We start from the raw sequence: 14949 nt of genomic DNA, 5'->3' as shown, positions 1-14949 counted from the left end.
GAGAGGTAATGATTCTCCTTCTGATTCTGAATCTCTTCCTACAATGGTTATCCTGGCTGGGGGTCCACCTGATTTCTCTGTCCAGGCTAATCCTCCAGGGATCAGCATATCTGTGGTCACTTCCTTAGTACTGTCTGAGACCACCATGCCTATATTACAAGTCCTGGGGTTTTAAATCTGAGCTATTTAGCTGTCCTGCCTTTGCTGAAACTCAGTCCCTCAGTACTGTGTCTAAATATGCCCCAGCAACCATGGGGTTACTCTGGGAAGAAATTAAAGCTCCTATCTTAAAGGGTATTTTTTCTCACATGTCCAGCAAATCTAGAACCTCAGTAATTGATTCTAAGTCACTTATCAATACATCTGATTTTTTCACTAATCAAACCCAGACACCCTCACTACCGGTTAGGAGTCCTGTGATCAGAAATTTTGCACTAGAAAACACACCTATTCATGTTTTTGTCAGATTAGGTACCCCTGTGGTTAGGGCCCTTGCAGTTTCGGAAAAGACTCCTTGTACTCCTAAGGTGCCTGTCATTAAGAGTTTTCATAGTTCATACTTGCTGCTTGCTGGCTCTCAGGTCCCTGTCACTGAGGTACAGACTTCAGCTTCTGATGTTAGCTTCCCTCTCGCCACTACCCGGGCTCTGCCTTTTTCTCAAGCTACTGATATGAAAATTTCAAGGACTGTTCCTGTTTCCCTGACAATACTATCTCCCACTGAGGATTTCCCAGTATTGGAGAGCTCTACGGTTGTTTGCTTCTCTGCTCCTGCTAAACCATGGTTTTTCCCTCGGAATTTTCGGTTGCCCCTGTTATTTCCTCTCAGTTGGAAATACTCTGTACCTATCCCAAGATTTCGGTCTTTATGCCTGGTTTACTGCTTGCCTTGTCACCTTCCATACCAATACCGGGAGATGCTTCCACCCAGCCTATACCCTCACTAACCATTACCTGGGAGACTTCTAGAAGGAAAATCTCTCACAAATTCCAACATGCAGTGGTCAGCCAAGACTTTTTCTGTTCCGAAGTTCCTCCTGGCGTATTCGATAAACTATCAGGGCCGCTTATCCTAGATTCCGGTTCCTTTATTAAAGACTGGGCTTCCAGTGGGGGTTCTTCTGCCATTTCTGCTCTGGAACTCTCTGGTTCTTCACAGCCCTGGATTTCCAAGACATTTTGCGGGGCGAGCCACGTACCAATGATGTCTCTACCACCACTCTCATGTCCTAGAACAGTACTCACCAAGGAACTGCTCGTTTACGGATCCCCTTTCCACCTAAAAAACTTTAGGAACAACTCAATGTCCCCGAGACCCATGGATGGCCCTGTCTGGCCGCAGTGGGGATACACTAAGGACTAACCACGAGTCTCAGGACCACGACTCTACCCCCAATCCTAGACGGTTCAGCAACAATTCCCGATCCTCCAACTCTATGAGTGCTCATGTTCGCCCGGAGGTCTCGCGTGAAGGGGGGGGTACTGTAAGGAATCCGCTCCGTGGTTTACTGGTTGCCTTACCTTGCAGACCGGTGCAGTTCTGGAACACTTCTCCTGTTATTTACTGCAGCCTGGATTCTCTCACCAAAGCAATACTGCCACACACTCCCTCTGATATTTACTGCAGCCTGGATTCACTCACCAAAGCTATACTGCCACACACTCCCTCTGGTATCTACTACAGCTGTGCAGCCTATCACTGCAACCTAGATTTGCATTTACTCATTGGAGCAGTACCTTCACACCTCCCACCGGGGATTGGCCCGCTGGCCTTTAAGTACTGTGTTCCCACAATGCTCCCTGCCGAGCATAGTCCTTACCGGATGTCACTACCTGTTCTGCCACAAGCTCTCGCTTGTTCTCCTGTGCTGAAGTGGATGTTTCGCCCTGCGTTCTTCAGCTTCCTGTTCTCCTGTGCTGAAGCGGAGGTTTCGCCCTGCGTTCTTCAGCTTCCTGTCCTCCTGTGCTGAAGCGGAGGTTTCGCCCTGCGTTCTTCAGCTTCCTGTTCTCCTGTGCTGAAGTGGAGGTTTCGCCCTGCGTTCATCAGCTTCCTGCTTTCCTGCACTGAAGCAAAGGTATCCCCTACGTCTTCAGCTTCCTTCTCCTGTGCTGCAACGGAGGATTCCCCTGCATCTTCAACTTCCTGGTTCCTGGGGCCTACTCTTTCCCTAATATAGAGAGGCCGTGTCCTGATTCCTGCGCTGTAACGGAGGATTCCCCAGCCCGCTCAGGACTCTTGCGCTGTGCACTGGTTTACCCATGCAGCTAGGCGGTGTGCTATTCTGGTCTGCCTACCACCTCCTGAGACCAGTACCATGGGCCATGGTCGCCGCACGCGCAAAGGCCAACCCCGCGCTCCTAAGCTGAAGCGGGTCCTTCCTGACTACCTGTTGCCGAACTCTTGCTTGAACAAAGTTTATCCTGATGTCTCCTGTCCTGACCGTGGCTTGTACAACGACGATGCTGTCTTCTCCTATCCTGATTCTGCTACCTATGACTACGAACTGCGCAATCCGGATTAGCCTGCGCGGTCTAAGGTCGGTGCTTTTACAACCCCACCTCAGCCTCGCGGTCCGACCCTGGTTTGTGGCGAGCACAACCGTGACATATACATAAGGAAGGGAAAGACCCAACTCAATGTGGTAGCTATAGGGCAATTTCCCTCCTGAATAATGATCTTAAATTGTAGAGCAAGATCCTAGCAAATAGACTAAACCCAATTTAAAAAAAACAAAAATAGGAGCGCATGAAAATGAAACCAGAATTAATACATATATTTTTATCATGAAAAATCATTCATCATACAAAAATACACATAATACAGTAATATAATAATAACCTTGTCTAAATTGACACAAATAAATTATGCACAAGCCCTAGCCACACAGGAATAATGGATGTAAACACCCAAATGCACAACCCTAGATTGTGACAGGGAAGGAGAGGTGCTAGGAATGCAAGATGTTATAGAAAAAACAGACCTTAAGCACTAGAATTCCCCTTTGTGCTCCTCGTGGCAGGTAGGGCTCCACCAGCTACACAAACTGACCGTCGTCACGACCATGCGTCATGACGTCACCAACATGTTTCTTGTCACATGACACTTCATCTGGTTTCATTTTCATGCGCTCCTATTTTTGTTTTTTGTATTGCTGGTTATGCCCCGCTGATCACAGGAGATTGGGAGCTGCGGGGGGACACCGGGTAGCCGTGAGAGGGGGGTCGTTTGGAGAGACAGCGCGCTCAATACAAATTTTCTACTAAACCCAATTTTAGCTAGATTAATAAACCTTGACCAAGTGGGGTTTTTCTCGGGGGTCAAGCCTTGGACAATACTCGTAAGATAATTTACATAATTGATCATGTGCACCTCACAGGCACCAAGGCAATGCTACTGAGTTTAGATGCTGAGAAGGCATTTGATAGAATTGATTGGCTATTTCTCGATAATACTATGAAGAAATTCGGCTTTAAAGATTCTTATCTAGAAGGTGTGCGGGCGCTCTACCAAAACGGCCCTTGTTAGACTACCTGGAGGGAACACTGAAAGGTTCCAAATCAAAAACGGAACGAGACAGGGTTGCCCCTTATCCCCCCTCCTCTTTGCTCTCACTATTGAACCTCTAGCGTCCAAAATACGAAATAACATAAATATCAAGTCATAGAAATTGGAAAACCAAATTACAAAATGTCCCTATTTGCCGATGATATTATCCTGACCCTATCCAGACCCCAAACTTCCCTTCCTAACCTTCAAAGGGAACTAGGAGATTTTGGCAAAATATCTGGATATAAAATAAATAGCGATAAATCTGAAGCCCTCAATCCAAGCCTCTGAGAACCACAAGTGAAACTGCCCAAACTGAATTTAAGTTATAGATGGAGTTCTTCGTACATCAAATATTTGGGAGTAAATGTATCAAAGAACTACCAATTTTTATATCAACACAATTACCCAGCCCTGTTTGAAAAAAATAAAAAAGACCTGGATAAATGGGAAGGCTGCCAGATTTCTTGGATTGGAAGAATGATCTCGATTAAAAAGAATATACTCCCTAGATTACTTTATTTCTTTCAAACACTTCCAGTCCACGTTCCTGGTTCTGAACTAAAAAACATTCAAAATAGACTATTGAATTTTATTTGGCGGGGCAAATGACCCAGAGTCGCAAGATCGGTACTGATGGCACCAAGAGCAAGGGGGGGGGGTATGGGTGTCCCAGATATTTCTAAATATTATCAGGCAGCCCAACTTAAACAAGCGGCCATGTGGAACGCAGACCCAGACCAGCGTTGCTGCCTCGAAATAGATTCGCAATATGCTAAAATGCCTTCTCTGCCAGCATGCCTTTGGAACTTGGATAAAGGAGATATGCACCTGCACAAATTTAAGCTGGGAGCGATGAAACACACATGGGGAGTCTAGTTGAAAGCTAAGACTAGATTCGTACTAGCTTCCACCAGCTCGTAACTCACGCCAATCTTTAATAATCCTTAATTTCCTCCCGGATGTGCGACTAAATTATACGATCAATTTAAATTGAAGGGGATCAAGACGATCGGAGACATTCTGAGCCTAAGGAAAATTTTGAGCTACCAAAATGTACGTGCTAAATATGATATACCACATTTGGAAACATTGAAATACCTCCAAATTAGACATTTCACCCAAACAATATCCACAAATCCAGAATTTCCCTCTCTCACTAAGTTCGAGAGACTATGCAAAGATAGCTCTCACCAAAAAGGACTAATACAAAAATCTACACTGAATTGGAGACATCAGCGGACCCTGCAACTCATGACTATATGCTGAAATGGGCCGCGGACCTGAATATAAATATCAACAGAGAGGATTGGGACGATATTTGAAAAGCAGCCTCAGGAACTTAAATTTGCACCACAACCAAAGAAAATATTTATAAAATACTGTTTTACTGGTATTTCACTCCAGTGAGACTAAAGCAAATCTATCCTCTGGCATCTGATCTCTGTTGGAGAGGCTGTGGACAGAAGGGGGACATGGCCCATATCTGGTGGTCATGTCCAGAAATTAAGAAACATTGGGACATGGTTCAAATTTAATTAAAAGAGGTTACCAACCTCGAATTACCTATTGATCCATTGACCTTCGTACTGGCTAGGCCAATGAAAGAAATTGACTGCCCAGTAAGGAAATTAATCTCCTTTATTCTCACAGTGGCGAGGTGTGAGGTAGCGGCCTCCTGGAAGAAAGTAGCTCCCCCCTCCAAAGGAATGCTAAAAAAAAGAATAAATGAGGTGATGCTTATGGAAAAACTAACTGCGCTCCTTAAGCAAAACACAACAGCTTTCCATAGAATCTGGGAACCATGGATAACTTTATAGAACGAGTCTAATTCACCAAGGTATAGCCCAGAAGATAGAACGCTGGGAAAAGGAAGCCTGTGACAATCAGTGCTTTGAAAGAATCCGCCCAAGGTGGATACTTAGTGACCAGGGTAGACACCCCCTCCCTCCCCCCACACCCTCCCCCTCTTTCTCCTCCGTCTTCCTATTTCCCTGGCCTTTCCTTTTTTGGAAGGCCACCGCCTTCAAATTAAGCCTTACAGGAGCCATCGCATCGCTGAATTGTACAAAGTTAAAAGGTTGTTTTTTATAAAGGGAAAAAAAAGAAGTTCCTTACCCAAAGTTGTATTCCTGCAAAGAGCAAGGGGAGAGAATCTCAGACGGGTAACTCCAACAGAGACTCCACAGAAAAATCACTAGCCACATCTGACCTAGGATGGAGGCAGAAAACGAAGTCAGTGATGCTCAAAATGGCACCCCCCCCCCCTGGTATGATGGAGCGCCCCATGCGTGCGGGAGGAGGAAAAAAGAGAGGCAAAATTGTGACAAGGGACCAAAAGGCGTGAAGCAGAAAGCCCCTGCGCGGATCCAGACAGAAGATGTTACCAGAGGAGCACCGCGGAGGTGAGGATGTCGCGCAGAAGATAAAACTAGATGACGTCATCAAGAAGCGCCTAGGTCTGGAGAAGGAAGAAGCCACCACCAACAGAGGGGGAGCTCCTGGCAAGGGTACGCGAACTCCACCGCCAGGGGAGCAGAGCCAAGATAGGACAAAGATGCTGTTACCGGACGGAGACTCAAATCCAGACACTGTGCAGATCAAGCCCCGGTAGAGATGCGGAAGGGAGGGATAGAAGGGGGAGGAGAGAAGGGGGGGGGAGAAAGAGGGGGAGGAGGGAAAAATAAGCAAAAACAAGATACAGCGCTGGAGAAGGAGAACGGAGACATAAGGCTAGAATAGAGCAGAGATTAGGTTAGATAAAAGACAGAAAAAAGCAGCAAGACAAAAGGCCAAGACAGGAGCAGCAGGAAGAGGGATGGCCACAGCTAGAAGATAGAGGGCATAGAGCAAGTGAGATAAAGGGGAGGACGTGAATGAAAAGATAGAAAAGGAGGGAGAAGAAAGATATGGGTAAATCAAGGGCTTGAGGTGAGAATATTAATATGGATGGAGATTATAGTTTAGAAGAAGGCAGTATACGCGATATAGTAGAAGTCAAGGGTAATGGCAGGGTACATAGGAAAAAAAGTTAGGTTCACAAGTTAGAGAAGTTTAGAAAATTAATAAGCTAAGCTAAAGAAGGCGCAGTGAGGCTAGTGGAGTCTCAGCTATCTCAACCGTAGGCATGGGCCGACAAGGCAAAAGGCTTATCCCACCTGAAGGTGCAAGTCCCTGGGAAGCATGGGCTGTATAGAAACCCATATCCCCGAACCAGAGAGAGGAAGGTTCGGAGGAAAGTCAGGTATCCCAGGGCACCAGACCCTAGGTAATTTCTGACCACTTTAGGTTCATTGTTGTTATCTGTCACTGTATTATGTCCCCTGTACCCCCTCTTGTGTCCACCCATACCAATTGCCAGCGGAAGAGGCAGTGCATCAGAGAACCGACATCCACAAGATAAAAGACCCGATGAGCGAGTTCAAAGTCGAAGGTTAAGGGTGAGCAATATTCATAGCTGGCATCACGTACAATACACATGGCAGTAACTATTATAGCTTAGAATGTGAAGGGATTTAATAGCCCGCAGAAAAGAAGGATTGCATTTTCCGACATCAAAAGGAAAAGAGCTGACATCTTGTTCCTCCAAGAAACACACTTTAGTACATGGAACTCCCCGAAATACCTAGACAAAAATTACAGACAAATATACCTAGCATCCGCTAAAGTTAAAAAGAGAGGGGTAGCGATACTGTTCAGTAATAAAATATCTATACAAATAGAAAAAATAAAGAGAGATCCAGAAGGTCGATATCATATGAGTAGGTCAAATATACGGCAGCAGGGTCACCTTAGCGAACATATATGCGCCATGTGCAAACGAACCCCAGTTTTACTCATCTTTTTTCACAACACTTGACAAGTGGAAACAGAGGCATATCATTTTAGCAGGAGATTTTAATAAAACCATAGATCCCGAAAGTAGATAGACCCACAAAAAGAGCAGAGGAGACAAATGTGTAACGACCCTACTGAAAGAGACCCAAAAAAGGGACCTGGTAGATATATGGAGGGAACAGCACCCTAATGACTGAAGCTACACGTTCTATTCACATCCACACGACAGCAGCAGCAGAATTGATTACTTCTTTGTGTCCAGTAGAATGGTCCGACAGATCTCCATACCAGGACCCATGATATTTCAAGGTCAGATCACGCACCCATAAAGCTAAGGTGCAAACAGATTAGACTGGAAAACCCAGGGGCAAACTGGAGACTGAACTAATCATTGATTAAGATCCCAGAACTGGGACAGGCTGTTCAAGATGAATTGGGACAGTTCTTTGAGATTAATAAAGGTAGTGTTCGATCTCACCTAACTTTGTGGGAAGCTCATAAGGCCACATTAAGAGGGACACTGATTAGGATAGCAGCGGGAAGGGGGGAAAAAAGAGAGGCCAAATTAACGGAGTTAAGGGGGAAGTTACATGAGCTCTCAATGCTATTTAGCAGAATGGGTGGAGAAACAATTTTGCAGGAGTTGAAAAATGTTAGGATTGAACTTAACATGCTCCTTACCTCCCAGGCTGAGAGAACACTGAGTTTGACAAAGAGGAAATTTTTTGAAAAAGCTAACAAGCCAGATACCATGCTAGCCAACAAGATTCGAAATAGGCAACAAAATTATAATATACACAAAATTCGGACACAAAAAGGAGAGATGACCACCAACCCCAAACGCATAGTTGAAGAGTTTAAGCTATACTATGAAAAACTGTATAATGGAGAGAAGGTGCATCACGGTGAGAAGACAAGAAAAATGCTGCAGAGTTTCTTGACAGATTCACATTTGATCGGTTCAGGCAAAGACTACACACAGACTGAACTTCATGACACAATGGGAATTCGACTTACAAAAGACACTAGAGGACGAAGAATGGACGGACATATTCTTGGCAGCGGCTAGAAGTTCCATATTCACAACATTAAAGGAGAACTCATATAAGGTATTAATGAGGTGGTATCTCACCCCAGTTAAACTATCTAAATGTACATTATCCCCGGATACTCCCCGCTGTGCCCCAAGCAGTGCGGGGAAGCTTGTTGCATATGCTGTGGTCCTGCCCTCAAATAGCACCAATATGGGAGAAAATTAGAGATTGGCTACAGAGGATATTGGGCCTCGAAATACAGCTAGACCTGTGGCTATTTCTACTGAACAAACCAATACAGGGAATATCCAGAGAGGGCAATAAATTGATCATGCACTTTGCAACTGCCATGAGGTGCGAGACCGCAGCAACGAGGAACCAGAGCACAATTCCATCCATTGAAAAATTCAGAACAGAATTTGGTTTGGTTTGGTCAACGACACTGGCCCAAATTTCCAAAAGGTCTGGCTACTGTGATTAGCGCAGACAGATATCCAAGGGGTGAGCAATGCCACGATATGGCTATGATAAGGTTAGCTGAGTTCTCCTGTAATTAAACGCAAACAGAAGAGGCTTTAACTAAAAATAGGCACCTCCCTAATTGGCAAGGGCCTCCTATATCTTTACACAAAGTCAGATTTGGACGTCATCCTATTAAAGGGACCAAATACATATTACCCACATATATAAAACATAATAGACATACATAAACACCTATTACCAATAAAAAACTTGGGATTAAAAACAAAGACACTGTAATGCTCACATAGTATATAATCACATAATATATAATTAATAGAACAACACGAATTACGTAATGTATCATATTAGAATCGGATGATGTGGATCAACCGTCTCCTAATGGATTTATAAACAATAGCATATATCCATATACACAAAGCATACCATATTCAGATCAGATTACAATATAGATTGAAATGCGATGTGGCAGACATAGTATTTGGTTTGCGGAATATTTGTGATTGAATTGCCATGACATGGCAATTCAATCACAAATATTCCGCAAACCAAATTCCAGGAATACATTGCTCTCTGCCAAGAGCTGTCACCCACGGTCATTGGTTAAAAGTATTCCCAAAGCGCAATTTCTGAGATTGCGCAGATTATGCAGAAATGATGAGAGTTTTATTGTACAATCGAAGGAACTAACAAATAGATTTCTGGTAAGAGGATATACTCAGAAAGATATCCAAGAAGCGTTTGAGTCAGCTGAGTCTATGGGCAGATCAGTACTTTCAAGAAAGCAAAAGAGACCAAAAAGTAAACCACCTTTAGTATATGGTGAGGAATGTCCGTTGTTTATTACCACATACTGCACCGACACACTTTATTCGATCAAATACCCGGTATGTACCTGGCAGATACCTGGAATGCGCCGCTCCTCACCTCTGACAAGCCCCGTTGCGTTTGCCTTCCCAGCCTGGGTTCATGCCTGGCTGATGGGCGGCTGATCTGTTAAATGATAATGATTAGGATTTAATAGGCTGCAATGCTTCGCGTGTCTACCAGATGGCATAAATTCATGAATTGTAATGCAGTATATATATATATACTGTGCAGTATTGCAGCCAGCGGGAATAAAATGCTTCAATCCCTGCCGGAAAATAACTCAATGCACTCGGGCAGAAAACAGTCACAAACCTCAATACACCCGGGTATACCCGAATTCGTGGGACTAGCCGAGCTCGAATAAAGTGTGTCGCCAGTGTATAGTCGCCAAGCACGGAACATACGTGACATAATCATGAAACATTGGGCTACTTTATCCTTAGATAAAGATCTAACAAAGTTTGGAAAAAATGGTCCTAAATTTACATATCGGAAAGCGCAGACATTGGCGTCACATCTTTCACCCAGCTTATTCCAAACAAAATCAGAATTTACCAACATAAGGGGGATACCCAAAGGTTTTTTCTCATGTGGAAACTGTTCAATGTGTAGGTATGCATGTAAAACTAAGACCGTGAAGTATGATGATAAAAAAAAGAGCCATGTTATAAAAACATTTCTAAATTGCAATACCACCTTTACTATTTACTTGTTACAGTGCGGGTGCTCTATGCGGTATGTTGGCCGCACAAAAAGATCTTTAAAAACACGCATCGCAGAACACGTTCGCCTAATAAAAAAGAATGATGTTACACATCCAGTGCCCCGACATTTCTCTAAGTGTAGTGGGGGTGGTATTGAGAATTTTTCATTTATGGCCCTTGAACATGTTCCCCCACATACGAGGGGAGGAGACAGGGAGGGTACGCTTAATCGGCGTGAAATGTACTGGATATACACCTTACGCACTCTCCACCCACTTGGCATCAACCAGGAGTGGGAACTCAAACACTTCCTGGCCGCCTGAGTGGTTGGGGAGTGTGTGTGGGGTGTATTATTCCAGTATACTTATAACTATGGAATATTGCTGTGTGTGAACAAGTCCTGTTTAGGAAGTCTTGTTTGGCTTTTGTGTATATACTATGTCTGCCACATCGCATTTCAATCTATATTGTAATCTGATCTGAATATGGTATGCTTTGTGTATATGGATATATGCTATTGTTTATAAATCCATTAGGAGACGTTTGATCCACATCATCCGATTCTAATATGATACATTACGTAATTTGTGTTGTTCTATTAATTATATATTATGTGATTATATACTATGTGAGCATTACAGTGTCTTTGTTTTTAATCCCAAGTTTTTTATTGGTAATAGGTGTTTATGTATGTCTATTATGTTTTATATATGTGGGTAATATGTATTGTATTTGGTCCCTTTAATAGGATGACGTCCAAATCTGACTTTGTGTAAAGATATGGGAGGCCCTTGCCAATTAGGGAGGTGCCTATTGTATACGTCATCTCCTATATAAGATCCGGTACTGTGTGGGGATCTTCACTCTTTGAAAAAGTCTTTCTATAGATGAAACGCGTCAGAGTGGTGTTATGTATGCTCACTGTGGAGCTTAATAAAGTTTTTTGAATTTTTCCAAGCGTTGGTTGTGTGGAGTGCTGTGACCACGGTTACCAAATCCTCCCCTTCACACGTCATATCCGGATAGGAGCACGCCGACACCACGAGGAGCAGAGATGGCCACCGGAGCGTTCTTGTAGCTACAGTGCAGAACGGGTGTCGTGAGTACACAATAATACATGCAGTTATGTTTTAGGCAGATGTGAGGCTACTTGGCACCGCACTGTGATTTACTTTGGGGTCTTTTCTTTGAAGAGGCTCCACTGTATCTCTATGGATTGACCAGCCCACTGCCTGCATTATCACTGCTTTCCTCACTAATGACTGTATGGCTTATATATCAGTGGTGTCAGCTCCAAGCTTTATGGGACACATGCAGATTCAATAGTGCTGCGGTTTAGGAGACTCGGTACTCAACGGGTTAATACCCAAGTGTCTTTTAACTAAAAATAGACTAGGCACCCGTCACAGAAACCTCTAGGACCTCCATGGTAAATGAAGTCAAATTTTAAAGGATATCAGGTCAACGACATCGAAAAATGATGGAAACCCTGCCTCGTCCTCCCCCCCCCCACCTCTCCACCCCCTGTGCATTTTATGTTGTGAGTAATATGTTGTTAATGCAAAAAATGTTGGAATAACCACAAAATGGAGGAAGTTTAATGCAAAAGAATTTATTGTAATACCATGTACTGTAAACAAAAAACAATAAACTTCAAGTTATATATAAAAAAAAAATAGGATAAGCACAATTAAATACAAAATACATGAGAAAAACACACTTACTGGGGGTCTTGGGCTTAAAACTAGACTGTCCTAGCTTTAACAGAACATAAAACAACGTTTTTAGTTGACTGGTACGTGGTCCCAAATATACTGGAACTCAAATCGTCATGAAGATCCTGACGACACCGCTCTCTTTCTTCCGGAGGTGCTGAAATCCCTTGACCGGAAGTCCCAAACTTCCTGGAGCTGTTTTCAGCTTGCAATCCTAGCCGCTACCGCTACGTTCAATTCTCAGAACTTGGTCCTGAAAAGTGGGACTTAAAAAATGTCTCGCCTTGAAATTTCTTTTTTTGTTTCAATCTTTTTTTATTGTTTTCACAACACAGTAACATCCCTTTAGACATTGATCTTCCCATCATCAGGTAAATGTTCAATGTAACATTTGTAGAATTTTTAACATAATAAAAAGCATGGCAGTTCTAATACAGAGCATAGGAAAAAAAGGGGGGGGACCCCCAAGTTGATGCTGCAAATACTTCAAAGTCTATGTTATAAACTGTAATAAGATGCCATAGCAAACCGGTATGCATGAAAAAATAAGGCAATGAGTGTCCCGTGGGTAATGCCGATGGTGTGTGTGAGCCTAAGCGACCCCCACCTCACCTGTGCTGAACCGGTATGTTCTCCAGCCGATCCGATGGTACAGACCCTCCGAAGCAGACGGGGTAAAACCCACCTCACTCGGACATGCGGTAATGGCTACCCGGTATGCAAGGACAAGCTGATGGTAGTAGAGACCTGCAGGAAGAGCCTCCCGCCACATTACCGGGTGCCAGGTGATTCTCCCGCGATGTTTCGGTCTGACGCTGTGTCATGGGGGTGGTGGCTGATGAGAAGACGGAGGGCGATCCACTCCTCTGCAATGTTCATCTCCGTCAGCTGTGTTCTGTTCCCGGTGCACAGGTAAGGGACTGGAGTGCCGGCCACACACTGGCTGAAAACCCGATCCACTCAGCAGCTGGTAGAGAAAATCCTCCAGGTGGAACAGCTGTTCTGCAATGATGTGTACCGGAGCGATTGATAAGGTAAGAAAAAGGGGAGAAGGTACTATAAGCACGCCCCGCAGGATTTGTTCACAAAGCTGCTATAGCACATCCTCTGTATTAGGTAAGAAAAAGGGGAGAAGGTACACTGGCGACACACTTTATTCGAGCTCGGCTAGTCCCACGAATTCGGGTATACCCGGGTGTATTGAGGTTTGTGACTGTTTTCTGCCCGAGTGCATTGAGGTATTTTCCAGGCAGGGATTGAAGCATTTTATTCCCGCTGGCTGCAATACTGCACAGTATATATATATATACTGCATTACAATTCATGAATTTATGCCATCTGGTAGACACGCGAAGCATTGCAGCCTATTAAATCCTAATCATTATCATTTAACAGATCAGCCGCCCGTCAGCCAGGCATGAACCCAGGCTGGGAAGGCAAACGCAACGGGGCTTGTCAGAGGTGAGGAGCGGCGCATTCCAGGTATCTGCCAGGTACATACTGGGTATTTGCTCGAATAAAGTGTGTCGGTGCAGTAGAGCACTGCCAAAAAAGAAAGCAAAAAGGCTGGGGCAAAAAAATAACAGTTATTTATTAGGCATCTATGCTAAAAAAGACAAACACACGAATTTAAAACTCTGACGCATTTACCATTCAACATGCCCAATCTATCTCCTCCCGGAACTGGGGCGTGTATGTAATCTATACCAGAGAAGGAGAAGTTCTTGATTGTCCCCTGGGGACATGTTGAAAAATGTCTTGAAACAGGATGGGATTGGTCTTTTTTGTTAATTTCACGGACGTGTTCCATAATTCTTTTCTTAAGGGGTCTTATAGTTCGGCCCACATAGTCCCTACCACATCCACATCTTAGGAGATATACTGTATAACTGGAATTGCAGTTGATAAAGGTATGTATTGTGTGTTCAGTTTTAGGATTAATACAAGTCAATTTTTTAATCTGTTTAGCATATTTGCAAATCCCACAATGTCCACATGGAAAAAATCCCTTAGGGATACTTTTTATCCTGGTAGAATTATTTCTAGAATCAAATAAATGAGCAATGAAGTAAATTAACCAATGGATTTATGCATTTTATCCTATTAAGGGCTGATGAGGCATTTTTCTTTATAGCTCACATATTTTTTCATTTAGGCTGTTATTCACACATTACAACCCTCTTTTACATTTTAACATAAAAATTTTTTATTGACACCATTATGGAGGATATTGAACAATCTGAAAATGAAGACATACAGAGCAATCTTTTTGTTCGGAATTGCAGTGACAATACTAAAAGAATTAAGCAAGCTGAACATGTATTTGATAATTCTACTGAGTTTATATGTGAAGAAAACTCTGATTTAACAGCACATTTTCTCAAATTGGAAAAACTACTGACAGAAAACATCAGACTTTGGTGGGACATAACCACGTTAAAAAATTATGCCAAAACCAAAAGAATACCAAGAGGGTTGAGGATAAAAAAGCACCTACTTTTGGCTTTGGCAGTAAAGAATTTGAGCAAAAATGGAAATCCACATTGAATGAATGCTCATTTAAACTCATAGACATGATTATTGAGCATAAGACGACAGAAAGAGTGTTATTGGGGATTGAGATAAAAACCTTACAGAATAAGCTTAAATCTTTCGAAAGTATGGAACATTTTTCAAATAATGATCAAATACTGTTGTCTAACATTGAAGACACAATTATGGAAAAATAGCAGTCTAAATTTGAAAGAGACCGCTTAGACTAT

General features: G+C 43.2%; 1 protein-coding gene across 1 annotated transcript in view; it reads right to left on the bottom strand.

The window, feature by feature from the left end:
* LOC142467650 (uncharacterized) overlaps positions 1-5598 on the bottom strand; it is a 32830-nt gene extending 27232 nt beyond the window's left edge. Inside the window, exon 1 of the mRNA XM_075573595.1 lies at positions 5508-5598. Within this exon, the coding sequence (XP_075429710.1) occupies positions 5508-5598 (91 nt within the window). The remainder of the gene's footprint in view (positions 1-5507) is intronic.
* Positions 5599-14949: the final 9351 nt, after the last annotated feature.

The sequence above is a fragment of the Ascaphus truei genome, chromosome 16, assembly GCF_040206685.1.
Source record: "Ascaphus truei isolate aAscTru1 chromosome 16, aAscTru1.hap1, whole genome shotgun sequence".
Classification (NCBI taxonomy): Eukaryota; Metazoa; Chordata; class Amphibia; order Anura; family Ascaphidae; genus Ascaphus; species Ascaphus truei.
Note: the sequence above shows the minus strand (reverse complement) of the source record. Positions and strands in the feature narration are given on the sequence as shown.